Source organism: Alosa pseudoharengus, unplaced genomic scaffold (genome assembly GCF_046254945.1).
Source record: "Alosa pseudoharengus isolate Yale_2024_CS ecotype anadromous, Long Island Sound unplaced genomic scaffold, YU_APseudo_1.1 YU_APseudo_1.1_scf_7, whole genome shotgun sequence".
NCBI lineage: Eukaryota > Metazoa > Chordata > Actinopteri > Clupeiformes > Clupeidae > Alosa > Alosa pseudoharengus.
The window spans coordinates 18,678,021-18,696,750 of NW_027468859.1; the positions used below are offsets into that span (position 1 = coordinate 18,678,021).

The 18,730-nt window shown below is 42.7% G+C and overlaps 1 protein-coding gene across 2 annotated transcripts in view; it reads left to right on the top strand.

Moving 5' to 3' along the window:
- The window catches only part of trdn (triadin), a 60,991-nt gene extending 54,476 nt beyond the window's left edge, over positions 1–6,515 (top strand). For both annotated transcript variants that reach the window (XM_076272094.1, XM_076272095.1), the window contains 3 exons: positions 231–260; positions 3,758–3,802; positions 4,344–6,515. In XM_076272094.1, coding sequence (XP_076128209.1) covers positions 231–260; positions 3,758–3,802; positions 4,344–4,498 — 230 coding nt within the window. In that variant the 3' untranslated portion in view covers positions 4,499–6,515. The remainder of the gene's footprint in view (positions 1–230; positions 261–3,757; positions 3,803–4,343) is intronic.
- The last annotated feature ends 12,215 nt before the right edge of the window (positions 6,516–18,730 follow it).

Here is an 18,730-nt window from a genome sequence, read left to right on the forward strand (position 1 = left end):
AGCTGTTGTGAAATCATTATCCTTCTGTGGTGTGTACGCACTGTATATTTGGCTGTACTATGGGGATACTTTCTCATCATGCCATTACATGATTACAAGCATCACTCTGACTAGTGCCCTCACTGTCATTTTACTGTGTGCAATCCTCCATTTTGGGGCAAGATAACATGCCCACTTGATGCACATGTGTGAACACCCTACTTCTTCTTTTATTTATTTTTATTTTTTAGAAAAAGACGTCAATGTGTCTGCCCCTGCGAGTGAGTAGCACAATAATTTGCTGTCTGTCACAGTGATGAGTTGTGAATGGGGGAGGGGAACGGGATGCTGATGGTCTGGCTGATTAAATGCTGTGGTGATGGCTGTCTGATTGATGTGTTGAGCTCTTGTTAAACACGCACCCATTAACCTGTGTTCAACAGTCAAGCTTTGTGGTGTTCTGCTTTATTCGTGAGCATATTCATACTGTACTCCCAATATTGTAAAAAACAAATATAAATTGTAAACGCAAACCACTGTCTTACATTCTTATGTGTATAATTAGTATAAATGAGTATGGTTTCAGGAACTGTGTTATTAGAGTGTTATTATGACCGCCGCGCAGCGAAGCGGCGGTCATATAGGTTTAGTCAGATTTTTTTTTTTTATTTATTTTTTTTTTTTTTTTCGCATGCCCAAATTTCTGTCAATGATTCCCGGGACACTGAAAGACCGGGGTACACGAAACTTGGTGGGCATGTAACCCCACATGGATAGCATGGAACCATCGTTTTTCGTTTTGATCTGTAGCCCCCCCGCTGGACTGGACCCCCCGAAAGGAGGGTAGGGCAGACACAGTTTTCTGTGAATATCTCGAAAACCGTAGGGTTTAGGAGGACCATTTTTTTTTTGTATGTTGATCTCAAGGGGCCATGTCAACCCATTCCATAACCACTCATTTCATGTATAGCGCCACCTAGTTAAACACAAAAAAGTAAAAATGAGGTGTTGTAATTGAAGGTATCTGTGACCTAACAAAGTCAAAACTGTACAAAATTGGAAGTGTAGGATCATTATGACACCCTCTGTATGCACGCCAAGTTTCGTGGAATTCCGTTCATGGGGGGCCACACAATAAATTAATTTATGTTACTATACACCAACTGGCCTGTAGGTGGCCGGAGACAGTTTTCTGTGAATATCTCGATAACCGTAGGGCCTAGGAGGTCCACCTTTTTTATGTATGTTGGTCTTAAGGGGGCATGTCAACCCATCCCATTACCACTTATTTCATGTATAGCGCCACCTAGTTAAAAATTAAAAAGCAAAAAATTAGGTGTTTTCATCACAATATCTCTGGCTGACAAGGTCAAAACTGCACGAAATTAAAAGTGTAGGATCATTATGACACCCTCCGAATGCATGCCAAGTTTTGTGTACTTTCGTTCATGGGGGGCCTTACAATAAAATAATTTATGTGTACATTTAGTGACGTACACCAACAAGGATTCCCGGGACACTGAAAGACCGGGGTACATAAAACTTGGTGGGCATGTACCCCCACATGGATAGCATGGAACCGTAATTTTTCGTTTTGATCTGTAGCCCCCCCGCTGGACTGGACCCCCCGAAAGGAGGGTAGGGCAGAAACAGTTCTCTGTGAATATCTTGAGAACTGTAGGGCCTAGGATGACCATTTTTTTCCGTATGTTTGCCTCCAGGGGTCATGTTAACCCATTTCATGTGCACACATGTGCACAAACAGATACACACACACACACACACACATACATTCACAGTAATCATACGTATGACACATACTCACACAGTAGACATATGTACGCTTGCATGCACAGGCACATACGCAGGCACACACACAAGCACGCACACACACACACACACACACACACACACACACACACACACACACACACACACACACACACACACGCATAACATAAACATGTACATGCACACATGCACACAATTCAAGAATTTCTCAGAATTATGAACAGGCAAGATGGAGGTGGGGTTGTATAAAATTAATTTTACATGTGAAATCTATGAACTAATAATTTTTTGGTACTTGTTGTCTAGCAGATATCAGTGAGAATTGAGTGTGGATAATGCAATTTAGTGAGACAGTTAGAATCATATAGGCCTTTCAGCGTGATTTCTTTTTGTGGAAAAAATGTGCTGGACTGGGCGGCGGTCATATTTTGTACCGCTCTGCGGTACATCTAGTTATACATATAAGTGTTCATACATTTTAATAATGCACAGAGGCAATAATGCACACTCCGTAATATCATTCATTGACGTTTTAATTCCAACCCTTGTCTAAGAGTGCATAAACTTAATCTTTATTATTAGTTTATAAAACACCGTTGTAACCGTACATTGTGCAGATGTCTAGAGGAGATATATATTTGTGTTATGACTGTAGATGTCGTTAAAAGCCTGACCAAAGTTGTAATAAATATGCCATTTCTAGACAAGCGGACAAAGGGCTCTAAATCTCCAAGTTCACGCAGGTACCTTCATCACTCCACTGGTTAATAAACTCAATTAACATCTCTGTAATTGCCAAACATCCTTTCAACTAGGTTAGTTTGCTGCTCTGAAGCCACTGCTAATTCCTCATGCATTTAGACATATATAATCACCAAGCCCATTGCAGACTGTACTGGTATTACTGAAGTGTCCCAGAACTTCAGTTCTTATTACTGAAGAGTTCCAGAAGGGCTGTGGAGGGACAGCTAACACATGCTTGCGCATGATTGACACTGAGTAAACCAGTGGAGTGACAGTATCTCCTTTTTAATAATAGCTTTAGTCCCGCCCCACCTCATTCTACTTCCTCCTCACCCCCATCCTGTTTGCCTACCCTCACAGGCCACAGCTGCATTAGGATTTACAAAAAAAAAAAAAAATCATGTCGTGCAACACCACGCCTTGCACGCTATTAAGCGTTTTTGTTTGCCGAGACTGACTCTGCTGTCTCCCTGATGGCCTAACCTCCATGCTATAGCTTTGATAACAACATGAGTGCTGTGAGTTGAACTGCCAGTGCTAGTCCTGGCTTGTATTGCCACGGCTCTTAGGGGACAAATGGCTTCAATCTCCAGTGATTAACAGTATCTGTTGTGTTTCTGTAAGCAGCGAGATAGCCCCACTGCCTGGATGTTCTGCATTTGTACGCACACATGCTGCAGACTGAAATAACATAATAACATAATAGCATTATGCATAATAACAAGTATTCAGGACTGTACATTCCTTTTTTAATATTATTTGCCAACCCACCAAACTACATGCATCTCTAATACTCCCCATACATGCTTTTACGTAATGTCACACTGAAATGGCTGGACTGTTACCAGCCTTTTTTTTGGTCTCCATCCATCAAAGAATCCTTTGAAGGTCACCTGTTTCATTGAAATTCATGCCCCCCTTCCCCCCACCACCTACCCCCCCTCCATACCCAGGGGATTAGCAAACTCTCCCTGATGTGACTGATGGGTGAGAGAGAAAACACTCACACACCAAGAGCTTTTCTTCTTCTTCTTCTTCTTCTTCTTCTTCTTCTTCTTCCCTAACGCCACTGCGCCACCATTCCCCACTACACAGTGGCAGGGTGTTTGTAGGAGACCCACTTTCCACACGTCTGAAATCCCCCCCTCTTTGTGTGTGGGTTATGAGCAGGTTGCATGTTTACATTTGGCAAAGCTCCTCTTTCTGTGTTATTTCTGATGTCTTGTCTCATTGTGTTCACCAGAAGAGCCTGAGTCCACACAAACCGGAGCAGACCAGAAAAAGCCAGGTGAGAACCATTTACCCATCGGCCATCTCACCTGTGTGTTTACACAGGACAGACAGCACTCAAAGCGCCTCTCAAACAGAAACCAGGGATGGGTTTTTTTTCCCTTCTAAATCTCTTTTGGAATCAGGACAGCAACCTTTTTAAAGTTTCTAAAGATTTTCAACAGATGAGAGAGGCCTTTGAAAAGTGTTTTTCTGTATTTTCTTTCCTAAATCTAAGAAAGTATGGTTGTTCTATGCCTTGCTTTGCTGCTGAGAGCAGGTCAGGTACTCGAGTTTGAATATAATGTACCAAATAATAGGACTCTTGAGATCTACCTTGCTTACAAGCACACACTGGCTGATAATGACTATATGCTTTACACTACACTACAATAAAATACCCAAAAAATACATTGTGGTACAGCTATGCATTTAATTTCAGTGAAAGTGAACTTTTTATTGTTCTCCCTAACTTATTCTCCTAACACCTCCCCTGTTTGTCTCATTCACTATCAATAATTATATAATAATTAATCAACCAACCTCACTTTGGCACACAGGCAAGATCCCCTACTTCCAATGTGTGGTGTATGGCGGCAAGAACAAGGGTCCCCAAGGCCCCGGTATGACCCCAGCAATGACCACAGCCATGAGAGCAGCCATGGAGCAGAGGGCCTCTCTCATGGAGGCCAGAGCCAGGGCTGCGGGCCAGTAGGACCCATAATCAACCCATCACCCTTCACCTCCAAGCCCAGGAACTTTCCACTCCGAACCAACAGGTGGCGCTCCTCTCCTACCCTGACTGTGCGCCCTGTCGGCTGCTCTGATTTTTTCCCTTCCCCTTTCCCTTAGATTTCAGTCAATAGATAATGCATTAAGGGATTGACAGCAAGGTGGAGAGTGAAATGATTATACATGTGATCTTTTAAATGAGTGGAGTTACTGACCGTTCTCAAGAGTGAAAATAATTCCCAATCTATATAGGCACTGGCTTTGGTGCATGTGTTTATTTAAAGGCCTGATGTTTCCTTATTTTGTTAAATACATGGCTATCAGATTTTGCACCAACCAGTATCACAATGGTCCCACCTAGCTGTATATAAAGGGATGTAAAAAGGAAATATTGCAAACCAGTTATTTATCTAATTTATTCAGATATTTTCAATGAAAAGTTCTATTTTTGAAGAGTAGAAAAGTAGTGTGAATAAACATAATGTATATACCATGAAAGAATCTTAATATATCAACTGGCAGTTTACATTTGTGTTAACTTTACACTCAATTTCAGTTGGAAACTGTGAGTAGAATTGTTTCCATTTTTCTTCACCCACTTAAGCTCAAACATCACTATGTTTGAACACATATTAATTGACTTTCATGTTTGATATCTGTTTGCTCAGTGTTTGATAGTTTGACCATGAGCATTGTATCACTTTTTCACACACACACACACACACACACACACACACACACACACACACACACACACACACACACACACACACACACACAGCTCTTGGCTCCAATCCCTTGCTTAGCTCCAGAGGTAATGGGATTATGTAAAGTGTGTCTGTGTGTGTTTCAGCTCTGATATGGCACACAGGCTGCCCAGTAGCCTGCATCTGGACAGAGGCAGGAAGTGCCCTCGCAGCCTCACTCTCTCCCTGGTTGACTCAGATTTCACTATACTGTTGAAAACCCATATTAGGGGATTTTTTATTCCCCAATTGGCCCTCTGATTGATTTAGGAGCAGTGAGAGATGAAAAAATGACATGGGGGACAAAATGGGACATATCTGGCAACCTTTTTGAAAGTACAGTGGGAGAGAATACGAGTGAGAGGAGGCTGTTCATGAATCTGAATTACATGTCACAAGAAAAGCCAGGGCACTGCTCATTTCCTTACTTATTTCCTTTGTTCTGTCTTCTGAGTAGAATGTATTTCTTCCCACAAACTCACACACACAAGCACACACACACACACACACACACACACACACACACACACACACACACACACACACACACACACACACACATACACACGCATCTATTGTAAATCTGCTGTAAGGCATGCAAGCTGGTGTCTGTTTTTTGTGCACCAAAGCTTAAAATGAACGTGAGGGGTTTTTTTTGTGTTTGAAAACAAACAGATTCCTTCACGATTAAACTGAAAACGAGCCCTCTCTCAGCCAGTACTCAAAAACAAAACAGAGCACCAGAACTGAGAGAGGTGAAGACCCAAGGGTGCTTGTGCACTCCTTTGACCAAGTTTGAGAGACAGTGTATGTGCAATCGAAACCAGCACCATTTCTGTCCCATTTGTGTAACTAACTACTTATTTATTTTGCACAATTGCATAAATGCATTTTATATGTGGCAAATGTGCCTTGTGATACGTGATGCCATCACTGATCAGTTTTGTCTTATTCAGAAATCGTCTGACTTGAGGTGGTGATCAGTCGAGACTATTACTGAACCACTGCAGGACCTAAACACCCAAGTGAGCCAAATGGCTTCACTTGTTACAAAGCGTAGACCACAGCCTCTGTTGGAGAGACATGTTTTTTAGGCATTCACAAGTCTATTGTTTTCTTCTCTCATGTAACCATACAGATGGCTGTAGAGATATAACAAGATTGTATATTGTCTGCACATACGACTTTCCCCCCATCTTTCTCCAGAACCTTCTGTTGTTGCCTGCCTGCCTGCCTGCACCGTGTGTGTGTGTGTGTGTGTGTGTGTGTGAGCGGCGTGTACAGAGACAGTCAGTTACAGCAGCATGGCAGGCAACTGGGATGTAGGCCAGAGAGTAAATCTGACTTTGAAGTTACAGAATGAGCGACTTCCTTTCTCTCCTCCACCCCCACCCCCCCTCTACCCACCCACCACCCCATCCATCCCACACCCCCCCCCCCAAACCCAATCCAACCCAGCCCCCCAGCTGGGGGAAGGAAGAGAGAACGTCAGATGTACCATGTGGCGTGACGCCGAGCAGTGTGCAGACGCAGCGATAGAGCTAATAATAATTTAGGATAATTTCTAACTGCACTAAAGATGATGCGAAGGACAGTCGGCCACTAAGATTAGTCTGTGCGGCTCGACTACAATGCCTAGTAGATGGCTGCTAGGTGCCAGAGAAGCATTGGCTTGTCTTTACTTAAGATTCAAGAAGAATATCCTGTATGTCTGTCTTCAGAGATGAAGGACAGCTTCATGATGTAATAAGATGAGAGAGATGGAACTTATGTTTACATGTCATTAGATGGGTGTCTATTGGCATCTGTTCCTATAGGGTGGTAAACACTTTTACAATACTCGTTGTTTTTGGTAGAAAAGCACTGCAACCTATGAGGGTTTGCGTTGTCATTCAACAATGCCCCTCAAGAAGGACATATTTTAATGACGCCTTTGTTCCTTTAGCTGTACAAAATGCGTTGCTGCTTGTTTCGCATGGTGCTTACCTTCAAATTGCCTTTGTGAGCACGTCCACAGGATTTTATTTGACATTTATGTCGCTAGATGTGTCTACACTGATGATGATTTCACTGGCAAGCTTGAACCAAGAAGGAATATATTGTCATATCATTTGCTAGTTTCAGTTTCAGTCTTCCTGAAGTTGAGATAGACTATGACATTTTCTTCTTTATAAAGTTATTAGAGGCCTTACATGTACTGATTGCTTGGTGAATGCTTGGTAAAATATACCGACCTATAAGAATGCATTATAAGGCCATCTGTAATTGTAAAGTAATGAGACGTAGCCTTTGATCCAAATGCATGAATAAATAGCTCACAGAGGCTCCCAATTAAATGTCTCCATATACCCCCAAACACCAGTGGTTTTGGGCCAAGGGCTAACTGTTTTTGGACTAAGGGCTGACTTAAATATCCAATAACAAGGAACAGGCTACACATTTGAAATACATGGTCTTTTACTAGATTGCATGCATTATTTTTCAGTTTCTGTTTTGTTTGTTGTACTTCTGACTAGCTATAGGGGTATCACAGAGGGTCATGATGGTTCACTACTTTTGAAAATATTTATCTGTCCATATTGTCTATGGCATTTGCTTAAAAAAGGCTACTCTGGCCTGGAATGTCAACACAGCAGTGTGAGCCTTAGCTATTGCTCTTAGCTTTTTTCAGCTTTCTCAGTGTCCTCCAGGACTGGGGTACAAAATAGGATCATAAAAGATCAGCTATATATTCCCTTTCATTGTACTTGATTGATCTCACTAGCTAGTTGATTTTACTAGCTGATATTTGTAACAACAGGTAGTCCTGCCTGCCACTCTCTTGCCTAAAAAAGTGACAGAATTTGGAAACACTTGGTGCCACTGGAGTACTGTCGGTACAGGACGTGAGTGACATTAATGACTGGTAAATCTCCGGCTGAGGGCTGCCGTGGGGAGAAAGGTGCATAGCCTGCGGTGCTCGTAGAAACGTAGTTTTCTAATGGGATTAATCAGAAGAGCTCCATCTTAAACATCCACAGAGGATTAAAGCGACATTAAGTGGCTTTTCCTTTTAATGCATGCAGTAGTTAAGTGGGGATTTAGGGACGGACTTAATGTTTAAAATTAATATTTCCTCATCCAATCATCTGCTTCTTTTGGTCACCAATGTGCTGAACTGACGTTGTTAGTCATGCTGGTAAAATCTGCTTTGAATATGTATATGATAGGTTTTGATGGATGTTTGTTATTTTTCTCCCCTCGGAACTGTCTCTGTACTGATTTTGAAACTGATAACATCTTGATATGTTTGCACAAAAAACTGTTGTTTATTCAGCACTCTAACTAAAGAGCACAAATGTTTCAACCCTAAAGGAGTCTGTGTGTTTTGTTTTAGTGTCCTCACTAAGATCATAAATAACAATTCTGAAAGAAATAGGTGACCTATCAGCACATAACCTTGAATCTAACCTAAATCTACTACTGCTCAAAAAAATTAAGGGAACACTTACAGTTTTTCACAATTGTTAAAACACATTTTTTGAAACCTTCCACCCTTTTCTCCATTCTCAAATTACATTCACAGAATGTCTGACAGTTCTTGCAAAATAAAACACTCACCTCAAAAGTTTTACTTGTGCTCAGAACAAAACAGTGTCAGAGTACCGATCCAGTGTATGATTGAAGTGTTCCCTTAATTTTTTTGAGCAGTATATTTTGTAACAACATGAAAAAAGAAGAGCAAGTGTATTTATTGACTTAACATTAGCTACACGGTTCCCAGTACCTGTGGACTTGTAAAGTCATACAATGACAAAACTACATGGACATTTGCCCCTGTGTACTTGTTATTACACAGCATGGTACAGGATCCTCTTCACATGATGCTAAATGCTAGCCTTAGCAAAGTGGCGGTTAAAAACAGCTCCTGTAATACTGCCAGTGCTGCCGAAGGATGATCACTTCTGACATTTTTATTGCTTTGTTTTTCCCCTTGTTATGGTTCAGCTGACCCCTTGCTCCATGCTCCTAACAATAAGCACCACGGCGGCCAGTTCCTGCCTGATTTAAGCTGACCGTTTAGATTGGAGGCATGCTGTCAATACGTGTTGTTGTTTTGTTACTCCATAATTACACCACAACAAAACAAATCAGCTGTAAGGGAAATGTCAGGGGCAGGGACTTTTGTCTGTGTTTTTTTTTTTTTGAGAGGGCCATTTGGAAGCAATCTAGTGCAGCTGTAGTTTTCACAAGTGAGTGACCTTAAGGAAACTTGAGCATATGGCGAGCCGACCAGGAAACGCCTCTTCTCCCCGATCACCCCTTCAAAAAATGGAAAGGAAAAGAAAAACAAGGGCAGTTGCTGCTCACAGGAAGGTGGTTTGAGGGGCGAAATCTTGCCCAAATTTACTGACCTCAAAGTTTCTCCTTCAGCACCCGATGAAAGTCATAGCAGCGGAGTTTTGGGATAATCTCTGGCTGTCATGTTTGTACGACCTACACTTTCCAAGTACTTTGTAGCATCCTCCAGTCTCTCTGATCATCAAATTACATTTTGGCGAATATGTTGGCTTTTGGTTAGAGGATTTTCTCTCTTGATTCAAGCTCCTTTAAATCATATTATATAAAGTTACATTATTATACAACAATAATTTATGGAAAACACCTTACATTACAAAAGGTAATGCAGCCTTCTGAGCATCAGGTCAAAATTATTTATTGAATTTTTATTTATTTTATTGAAATATTTATTCAATTCACACCCTGGAGTTGCAAAGACCATCTCTACTATATGAACCATATCAGTACAACACTGCAGTAATCATTACACACTCCATCCATAGAATGTCCTTCATGTTTACCCCATGAGCCAAACCAGAACAGCAGGGTTTGGTGAGGGTGGCTCAGCCTTCAGCGTTAACACACAGCCCTGACAGCCAGTCAGCCCAGCTACTGTGACCAGAGCTCCTCTACAGAATGCTAGTGCATTAGCGTCCCTGTGGCATGTGCCACTCCTCTCTCTCTCTCTCTCTCTCTGTCTCTCTCTCTCCATCTCTCTGCCTCTCTGTCCCCCGTCTGCCACGCGGGAGATGAAAGGAAAGGAGTGCACTATTTTAAGAGAAATTCTCCATGGCTCTGCGGGGCAAGAACAAATATAAAGCACCGCCGCTACGAGAGAGAGAGAGAGAGAGAGAGAGAGAGAGAGGGAGAGGAAGGGAGGGAGGGAGCAAGAAAGAGCCACCGCTGCCCTGGCTAATATGAAGGAAGATGGAGAGAGAGAGAGGCTAAAAAAGAGGGGAGGAAAAGAGAGAGAAAGAGAGTGGGAGGGAGAGAATGAGAGCAACTGAAAAGGAGGAGTGGAGAAGTGAAAGAGAGAGAGTGGAGGAGGAAAGGAGACAGAGAAAAGGGAGGAGAAAGAATCAGTGGAAGAGTGCCTGAATGACAATGTTAGAAGAAAGCGAGAGAGAGAGAGAGAGCAGACATGAGCAAGAGAGAGAGACAGAGAGAGAAAGAGAGAGATGTTGATGAGGGCAGAAAGCAGAGACGAAAGAACCATATGGAGAAAGAAAGCCAATGATCTACTTCTTGTATATGAAAGAAGGCAGAACATGCTTCCAGCACATCAAACACAACAATCACATCACAACCCAAAAGAGGATCAAATGCGCTTGTGTGATGTGTGTGTGTGTGTGTGTGTGTGTGTGAACAGATAGAGAATGAATGAACTAGAGAAGATGAGAGAGACAGACATGGAGAGAGAGAGAGAGAAGATGATAGAGGGATGGAGGGAGAGAGAGAAGATGATAGAAGGGAGGGAGGGAGGAAAAGATGATAGAAGGAGGGAGGGAGTCGCCCGATCTGCTGATGAGCAGAAGTGGGTCAGCTGGGCCACGAAATTAGTGCAATGTGGTTCACGCTCGCCTCTGCGGCAGCTCCACATAAATAATACACACACACACACACACACACACTGGCGGTGGGATTAGAGCGCCTGGTGCCTCGCCACCAGAGGATGCTGGGAGGGATGACGACACGGACCAGCAATGCATGATGGATGCAGGCAGAGATGCACATTTGATATCATAGATCACACTAAGATAAGACACACACACACACACATGTGCACACCCACACACACATATAGACACGTGCACACTCCTGTGTGTGATAGAAACACCAAGGAGATGTATGTGCTTCAGGAGACGATCAATAGTGAACAAACCCCATGCTCATTAAGTTGGCAATATCTCAATCTGTGTTACAACACAAAAAGACATTGCTATGATAAACCCCATGCTCATTAAGTTGGCAATATCTCAATCTGTGTTACAACACAAAAAGACACTGCTATGATAAATGACAAATCCATTTGTAAACATAAACAATGTTTGGCTTGCCATTTGCGCAGCCATTTTGCTTTGTCATTATCTCCACAAAGCCAAGGTACTGCGATGGGTATTGTAGCACACAACACACTGGATATCTATGGTCCCAATGAAAGCTAAGGGGTGATAAAAACAAGCACACATACATTCAACAGAAATACATATAGATTTGCCTAAATGGGAAGGGCAAAAAATACTTAACCCAGGACCACTAGTAGTGCAACAGGACATTCAAGAATGCATCTGAAAAGGAAAGTCAAATTCACAAGCAACTGCATCTCAGATGCTATTCAAATACCACAGAGAGACTGCTTTCATCTGCTGAGACATATTGCTCATTTCAACTATTGAATTGAATTATTCACAAAATGGTTTCCACTTCCTGGAAGTTCCTATCAGGGCACCACGGTCTGTCCACTGCCAGGAAGTCTCCACACCCACCTGTCTCTTACAGAGGGCAGAGAGGGAGGCTATGAAGCGAGAAGCCCAAAGCCAGGGAGAGGAGGCTGCACGAATCACCACCAGTGAGTTGCTTGGACTGCAGTGTGCTTGCTGACCGCATACATTTCCCCATCATGTGGCACGTAGAGTCACTGCTGACCGCAGTGGAGGAGGTAGCGGCCTGGACACTTCCACATCCACATCCAATCAGCTCTCTGGACTTCCTGATGTTCCGAGGACCTTCATCAAGATGTTCCAGTGGTGCCACGGTCTGTCCACTGCAGGGTCTCCAAGCTAATCTCTTTCTCACAGAGGGAAAAGAGGGAGGCTATGAAGAGAGCTGCCCAGTGGCAGAGAGAGGAGGCTTGCAAGGGTCATCAGCAAGCGTCTAGACAACAACCCATTTGTAGTTTTTTTTTATGATCACAGCAACACAGTGACAGGTAGAAAATAATACCTTCACCACTTACCATGGCTACATGTCCTAACAATCTCTCTCCCTCTCTCTCTCTCTCTCCGCCTGTGAGGGTTGATACATTGTCCATATTCTTACAGACAGATATTAATAACCACACACTGACAAAGTGGGCTGAAAACTGAAACTGAAATGACAAAGAAAAGGAAATGAATGATCAATGAAGAAGTGAATAGAAACAGTGATTAATGTGTGAGTGAGACAAAGAGAAGCAGAGTGTATGTGTTTATTTTGTGCTGACCTTCATACATCCACCCTCTTTAAGCTCTCAATATCCTCTCAACATCCACTCTTGAAGTAGGAGAGCAGACATTCAGATTCAAGGACAGTACACACTGTAATGAGCATCAAACACATACACTCGCTCATCCTTTAACATACACACACACGCACACACGTGCAAGCACACACGCACACACACACACACACACACTCCATAAGCACATATGTTCACATTCATGAACACATACTGAGAGAAAGTGGAATAGAACATTATGTCCAATATTTGCCAATTGATACAAAAAGTATGATTCTATGTAATGACTGTATGATATCTGTACTGTCCCTGTGTATATCTGTGTGTGACTGTATTTAGAGATAAGCGGGAATATTATGACTTTGCAGTGTTTCACTGTTCTGCATGGCTGTGTCAGTAGCTATCTGCTCCGGATTACCAGGTTGCCACTGATCAGTCTGATTCAGTGTAGTCCACGTGAGATGGGATGACCAACGCCATCTTCCTCCAGCCTGGAAGGATACTTAAACCCTAACTATTTCCTTGTCTAGTTAGAGCAGCTGATGGATCTTTAGGTGAAGTCATGCTGTCTCTCCCTTGATGCGCATCATTGTAAATAAACTCTGTTCCTGATTTTTCATACTATTGGTCTGACTGGGTCTCTATTAAATCTATGGTATCAAAATTACCATCAATACACACGCACACACACAGTCACACATCAATAAGTACATATATTTACATTCATGAGCCCGTACTGTATGGACACACACATAATTATGATACACATAGACTCATAGCCATAAATCATTCATAGCCAGCTTTATTAGTGATACCAGAGCTATCCCTAGGGGCTCAGTAGCACTGGGGTGGAATAGGCTGGTCCTACAATATGGAGGCTGATGGTGCTTGTGCACATGTGTGTGTGTGTGTGTGTGTGTGTGTCATAATGAACACTGCATTGGCTTTGACATCAAATGTTCTCAGCAGACAATGGAGCCCTGGAGAAGAAAATGTGCAATCATCGGGAAGGAAGGGAAGCAGCTTCACTTCACTCATGCCAGAGGGAGAGAGAAAGAGAGAGAGAGAGAGAGAGAGAGAGAGAGAGAAAGAGAAACAAGGGCATAAAGGAAGGATAGACAGAGGCGGAGAGAGAGATGAATGGGGGGAAATATGACCTCCAGAGAAAACATTCCTGGTGAAAACCCCAACACGTGAGATTCTCCAGAGGCTGCTGTGGTGTGGCCTTCACCAGCCATGTCAGTTGTCAGTTGTAGAGAGCCATGGAGCCGTGGAAGTGTCCTGCTAAAACAGTCTGGCCCAGACATCAACAGTGCGGACCGTTGGGACCGTAGACAGGCTGTGTGATGAAGGATGCCAGTGGAGTGCATGTAGAGTGGTGTGTGAGATTGTGTGTGTGTGTGTGTGTGTGAGAGAGAGATAGTGTGTGCATACATGTGTGTATGTGCATTTGTGTTTGTGTGTAAATGTGTGTATGTGTGTGAATTGTTTTTGTGTGCACTGATGCATGCATTTGTATGTGTGTGTGCCTGTGTGCATATGTTGGTGTGGGCGGTTGCCTTGGGCTAAACTGAGAATGGACAGGAAGAGGAAATTAAGGCCCAGGACAGAGCTTTGAATTTGGCTCACTTCCCCTGCTCTCCTCTGCTACCTACCCCCCTCTCTCCTCTCCTCTATCTTCCCTCTCCCCTCTTACTTTTCCTCCACCTCCCCTCTACTCCATCTCCCCTCTTCACTCTCCTCCACCTCCCCTCTCCTCCATCTCCCCTCTTACTTCTCCTCCATCTCCCCTCTTACTTCTCCTCCTCCTCCATCTCCCCTCTCCTCCATCTTCCCTCTCCTCCACCTCCCCTCTACTCCATCTTCCCTCTCCTCCACCTCCCCTCTTCACCATCTACAGTTGCCTGCAGTTGTTTGGAGTGAGTCTCCCCCAGGTACTTTCAGGGTTATTCGACTACAACCAATTACCTCAACAGCGCGTGCAACAGGGGTTCCCACTGCAGTCAGCGCTGGGACTGGGAGAGCCACATCGCATGAGCCGACGTCTCTGCTTCATTCATTTATTCAGCCAATCATTGGTTTACCAGCGCTTGTGTGTTCAGATCCATCAGCTGTTTCTCTTCCACAAGCTGCTACTGGTAGCAACAGAGGTATTACAGTAGCAGCTACTAAGGGACATGAATGTCCCAAACTACCCTGTTTGTGTATCATGCTTGTTTTATTGATTTCCCTTGTGTTTCCTATGTAATGGTGTCTTGGTCTTGGTGTGAGTTTCCTGCTTCCGTTAATAAACCTTTGATTGGACATCTGTGTGTTGCATCAGTCGTTACAATATGTAGTGCAATACAGATAGATGGAGAGAGAATGTGTGTGTGTGTAAGAGATAGAAAGAGAGAGAGAGTTAGAGATAAACTCAGTGTACCTTTTGGCTAGAGCTTAAAACTCTGTACATTTTGGCCACAGAGTTTAAAGGAAGTGCAACGTCTGTGCCTGAAGTTATCAGAAATCGAAAATCCATTCTACTGTATAAAATGATATAATCCAAGGCCATACTAAGATTGTTAAGCCTTGTGAAGATAATGGTTAAATACTATAGGTGCACATATACTCACACACACACACAGACACACAGACACACAAAAGCTCATCAGAGAGACAGGTTCAAACTAACTGTGTCAATATTTATTGGTGTTTTTTTTTATTTTTTTAAAGTTTTGTTTAAGTTACATACTGTCATTTATTTCAGCATGTTTACACATATCACACCCTGGTGTTCTGCGCACACCACCGCTACGAGCCTTGTTTCTAGTTTCCTATATACAATCAATGTGATATGAAACGAAAGGATATTTGGCCAAACTAAAAGCACAGTCTGTCATATACTTAAGAAGAATGCACAAACATGTTTTTCTTATTGAGGGGTGACTAAATAAGAACTATGCAACAGTTGAGAAAGCCCTACGTAACATTGTCTTGGGAACTTCATACATATCTCCTGTGTGAATCATGTCAGTGTTACTTGCTGCATGCATGTAATGCAGTTTGGATAGCAATACTTGCACTAGTGGTTACAGTGCCATGATGAAGTTCACAAGAGGAGTTGCATAGTTTTTATATAGTCAACCTTATTAGAGAATCTTACCAAAAATATCATGACATTATTTATCTACGGTGTATGTGTATGAGATTCAGTTTGAAACTAAAGTGTAGGGTAATGCAGGGGGAGGAGAGGAAGTAGGTGGTGGCTTTGGTTGTGAATGACACATTTACTGAATATTACATTTACTGACTTCAGTGTGCATATATAGCAAAAAATGTCCAGAAATAATTATCAAAAAACACACATAATTTTGAGAAACATTCCATAACTCTTTGTAACACATTTAGTTATTTTTTTTTCAAATTAGAAAAAAAGGCTGGTCAGCAACATTGCATCATCTGAAAATAAAAGTGCACAGGACAATAAATAACCGGTGACTCCTCACCTGAAAATACTGAAAAGAACTGGAACGTAAATGCATTTAAATAACACAGAGTAACACAGGTGTGTGTAACAGACTATGGCACCACCTTGAGATGCACATTTTCAAAATACTCAGGCCTTTAATTCACAGGCCTCATAGAGAAACAAAACAAAACCCCTCAAAACCCCTCCGTGGATTTTTAGTATGTGAGTAATGTAGCAAATAGCCTACTCAAATACTCAAAAGGACAACACTCAAGCCAACATTCAATGATTTGGAAGGGGGTGAAGTGAGGAGAAGGGGGGAGGGGTCTCAAGTGAATACTTTTAACTCATATAGGTAGCCTACAGCACCTGATAACCTCGATACAGCAAAATAAGAAAAATGAGGAGATCAAAGAGATCAATCACTCCCCTCCTAAACAACCCCCACACACATGAGCAGAACATTCCGGGAGTTACAGTTCGCTGAGCTTCAGTTGCCGTGGAGGCTCAAAGCTGAGCTGACGTCTTCTGTGTTGTGTTGTTGCGTAGCGGAGCGCTGCATGGGTGCTGAGCGAGGATGACTGTCTGCCCCAGTTCACTGCCCGGGACGGAGACGGAGGGGTACGTGCGGAAGCAACGGTTGTGACATAACGGGCATTGCTGTGTCAGGAGCTCAAAAGCCTGTGCAGCTTGAGAATAGCCTCAAGCTCTGCCGCTTCCAATAAAAAGGCCGATGGAGGGAGACATGGGAATAGAGAGGGGGAAGAGAAGGTATGCACACACAAATACACACTCTCTCATACACACAAATACACACACAAGCACACAACGGAGACATGTAGTGGTTTTTGTTCAAAAAAGAAAACAGCTTATGATATCCTACAAAAACGTCCACATCCATGCCACGCTCCAGTCCTTTTAGATAACTATACATCTTGTCGTTTTATGTTTCTGTTAAAGTTTAATCATAAAATAACAACATGAGAAAAATAATATCTGCATCTTTATATACTGTATTTAAATCGGATTTCAAGTAACAATCCTCGCGCTTGGTAGTGTGCGCTGTGGTAACGAGCTTCTCACAACAGCCAATGATGGGTTACCATTCCTATCAAATACATCTGACTGTTCACAAGCTCAAGCTGGAGACCTTACAGGATACAGAGAAACATCTGGAACATATTTTAAAAAATCACTCGATACCATATGCTAAGCTACCTCTGGATTCACTTTGAAGCGGCAAAAAATGGCTTCCCCAAAGGCTACACATGCATTTACTCCAATGCAAGTAACCATGTTGGGTTATGTAAAACTCCCTCCAAGGTTTCATGTTAGCCATGACATTTGACAGACTGTTTTCTTATTGGTCTAATGGTTAACCCTTAGTCACAAGTTACAACACAGCTAAATAAAATCAATCTAAGAACCCTTCCACAGAGGCCCTGCCAAAATCTTCTCTAAGCCTCTAAAACTGTTTTCCATGTTGTGTGTGTTTTGTTTAAATACATCACAACATTAAGATGAAATAGACTTTGATTACATTCGTCCATGTGAGGCAAGTACAGCTTTTCGTCCCTGACATGTAAGCATTGCTTGCATCCAATGCTACAAATGTCTGGGAAAAAAAAGACCAATCAAACCCTTACCTTGGCAATTAACTTCCTGTTGCTCTGTATACTCTGTGTCTCTGGTACTGACAGGGAGAAAAGACCCCAATACTACGAGTGTAACAGATCAAGATGCTGTCCTAAACGCACCGAATAAGCAAGTCACAAACCACCATCATTATAGCAATGTACAGCCAGAGCTTGATAGATCTGAAATACTGAACACGAAATGTCATCCCTTTTTACGTCATGACAATAAGCTGAACGTTTTACAGACAACCAGGAACACATTCAGTCTATTCACGATGCAGGGGACAAGAGCAGACCTCATCGAGCCCAAAAATATGAATCTCGTGGTTCAGACTTGACAGGAAATCGTGGCCCTCAACAACATTATTCCCTGCACCTCCTGGTGTAAAGGGTGATTTGCTTAAACTCGTTTGTTCTCGTCTGACGTGCAAAGCATACATTAATCCGACTCAGCCAAACCTTTTCGCTCTTTTGCTCATCGAAGCGTGGTATAGCTATTACTGATCCTGAGCTGCGCTTTGTGTCGATTTTGGACATTAGAATTATGGAAAGAAGACACCCTACCCCCCCGCCCCAGCAAGCCACCCACCTGCCCACCCCCAGCCTATCTCCTCACAGCAGTTCAATATATCCCCCTCAACTTATGTTGCCATTTCCATTTTTATTATTACTTTTTTTTGTTTCTTTTACTTTTTTTGTTGTTGTCCACAAAATATTTCACGAGAAGCACATACAGAGTATTCACAGCAGTCTTTACATTGCGTGTTCTTGTCACGATTAACTCCGGCGTCCTAAAGCTTAGGCCTGGAGCGTATGTACAGTTCTGAATTGGCACTTGACAACGACG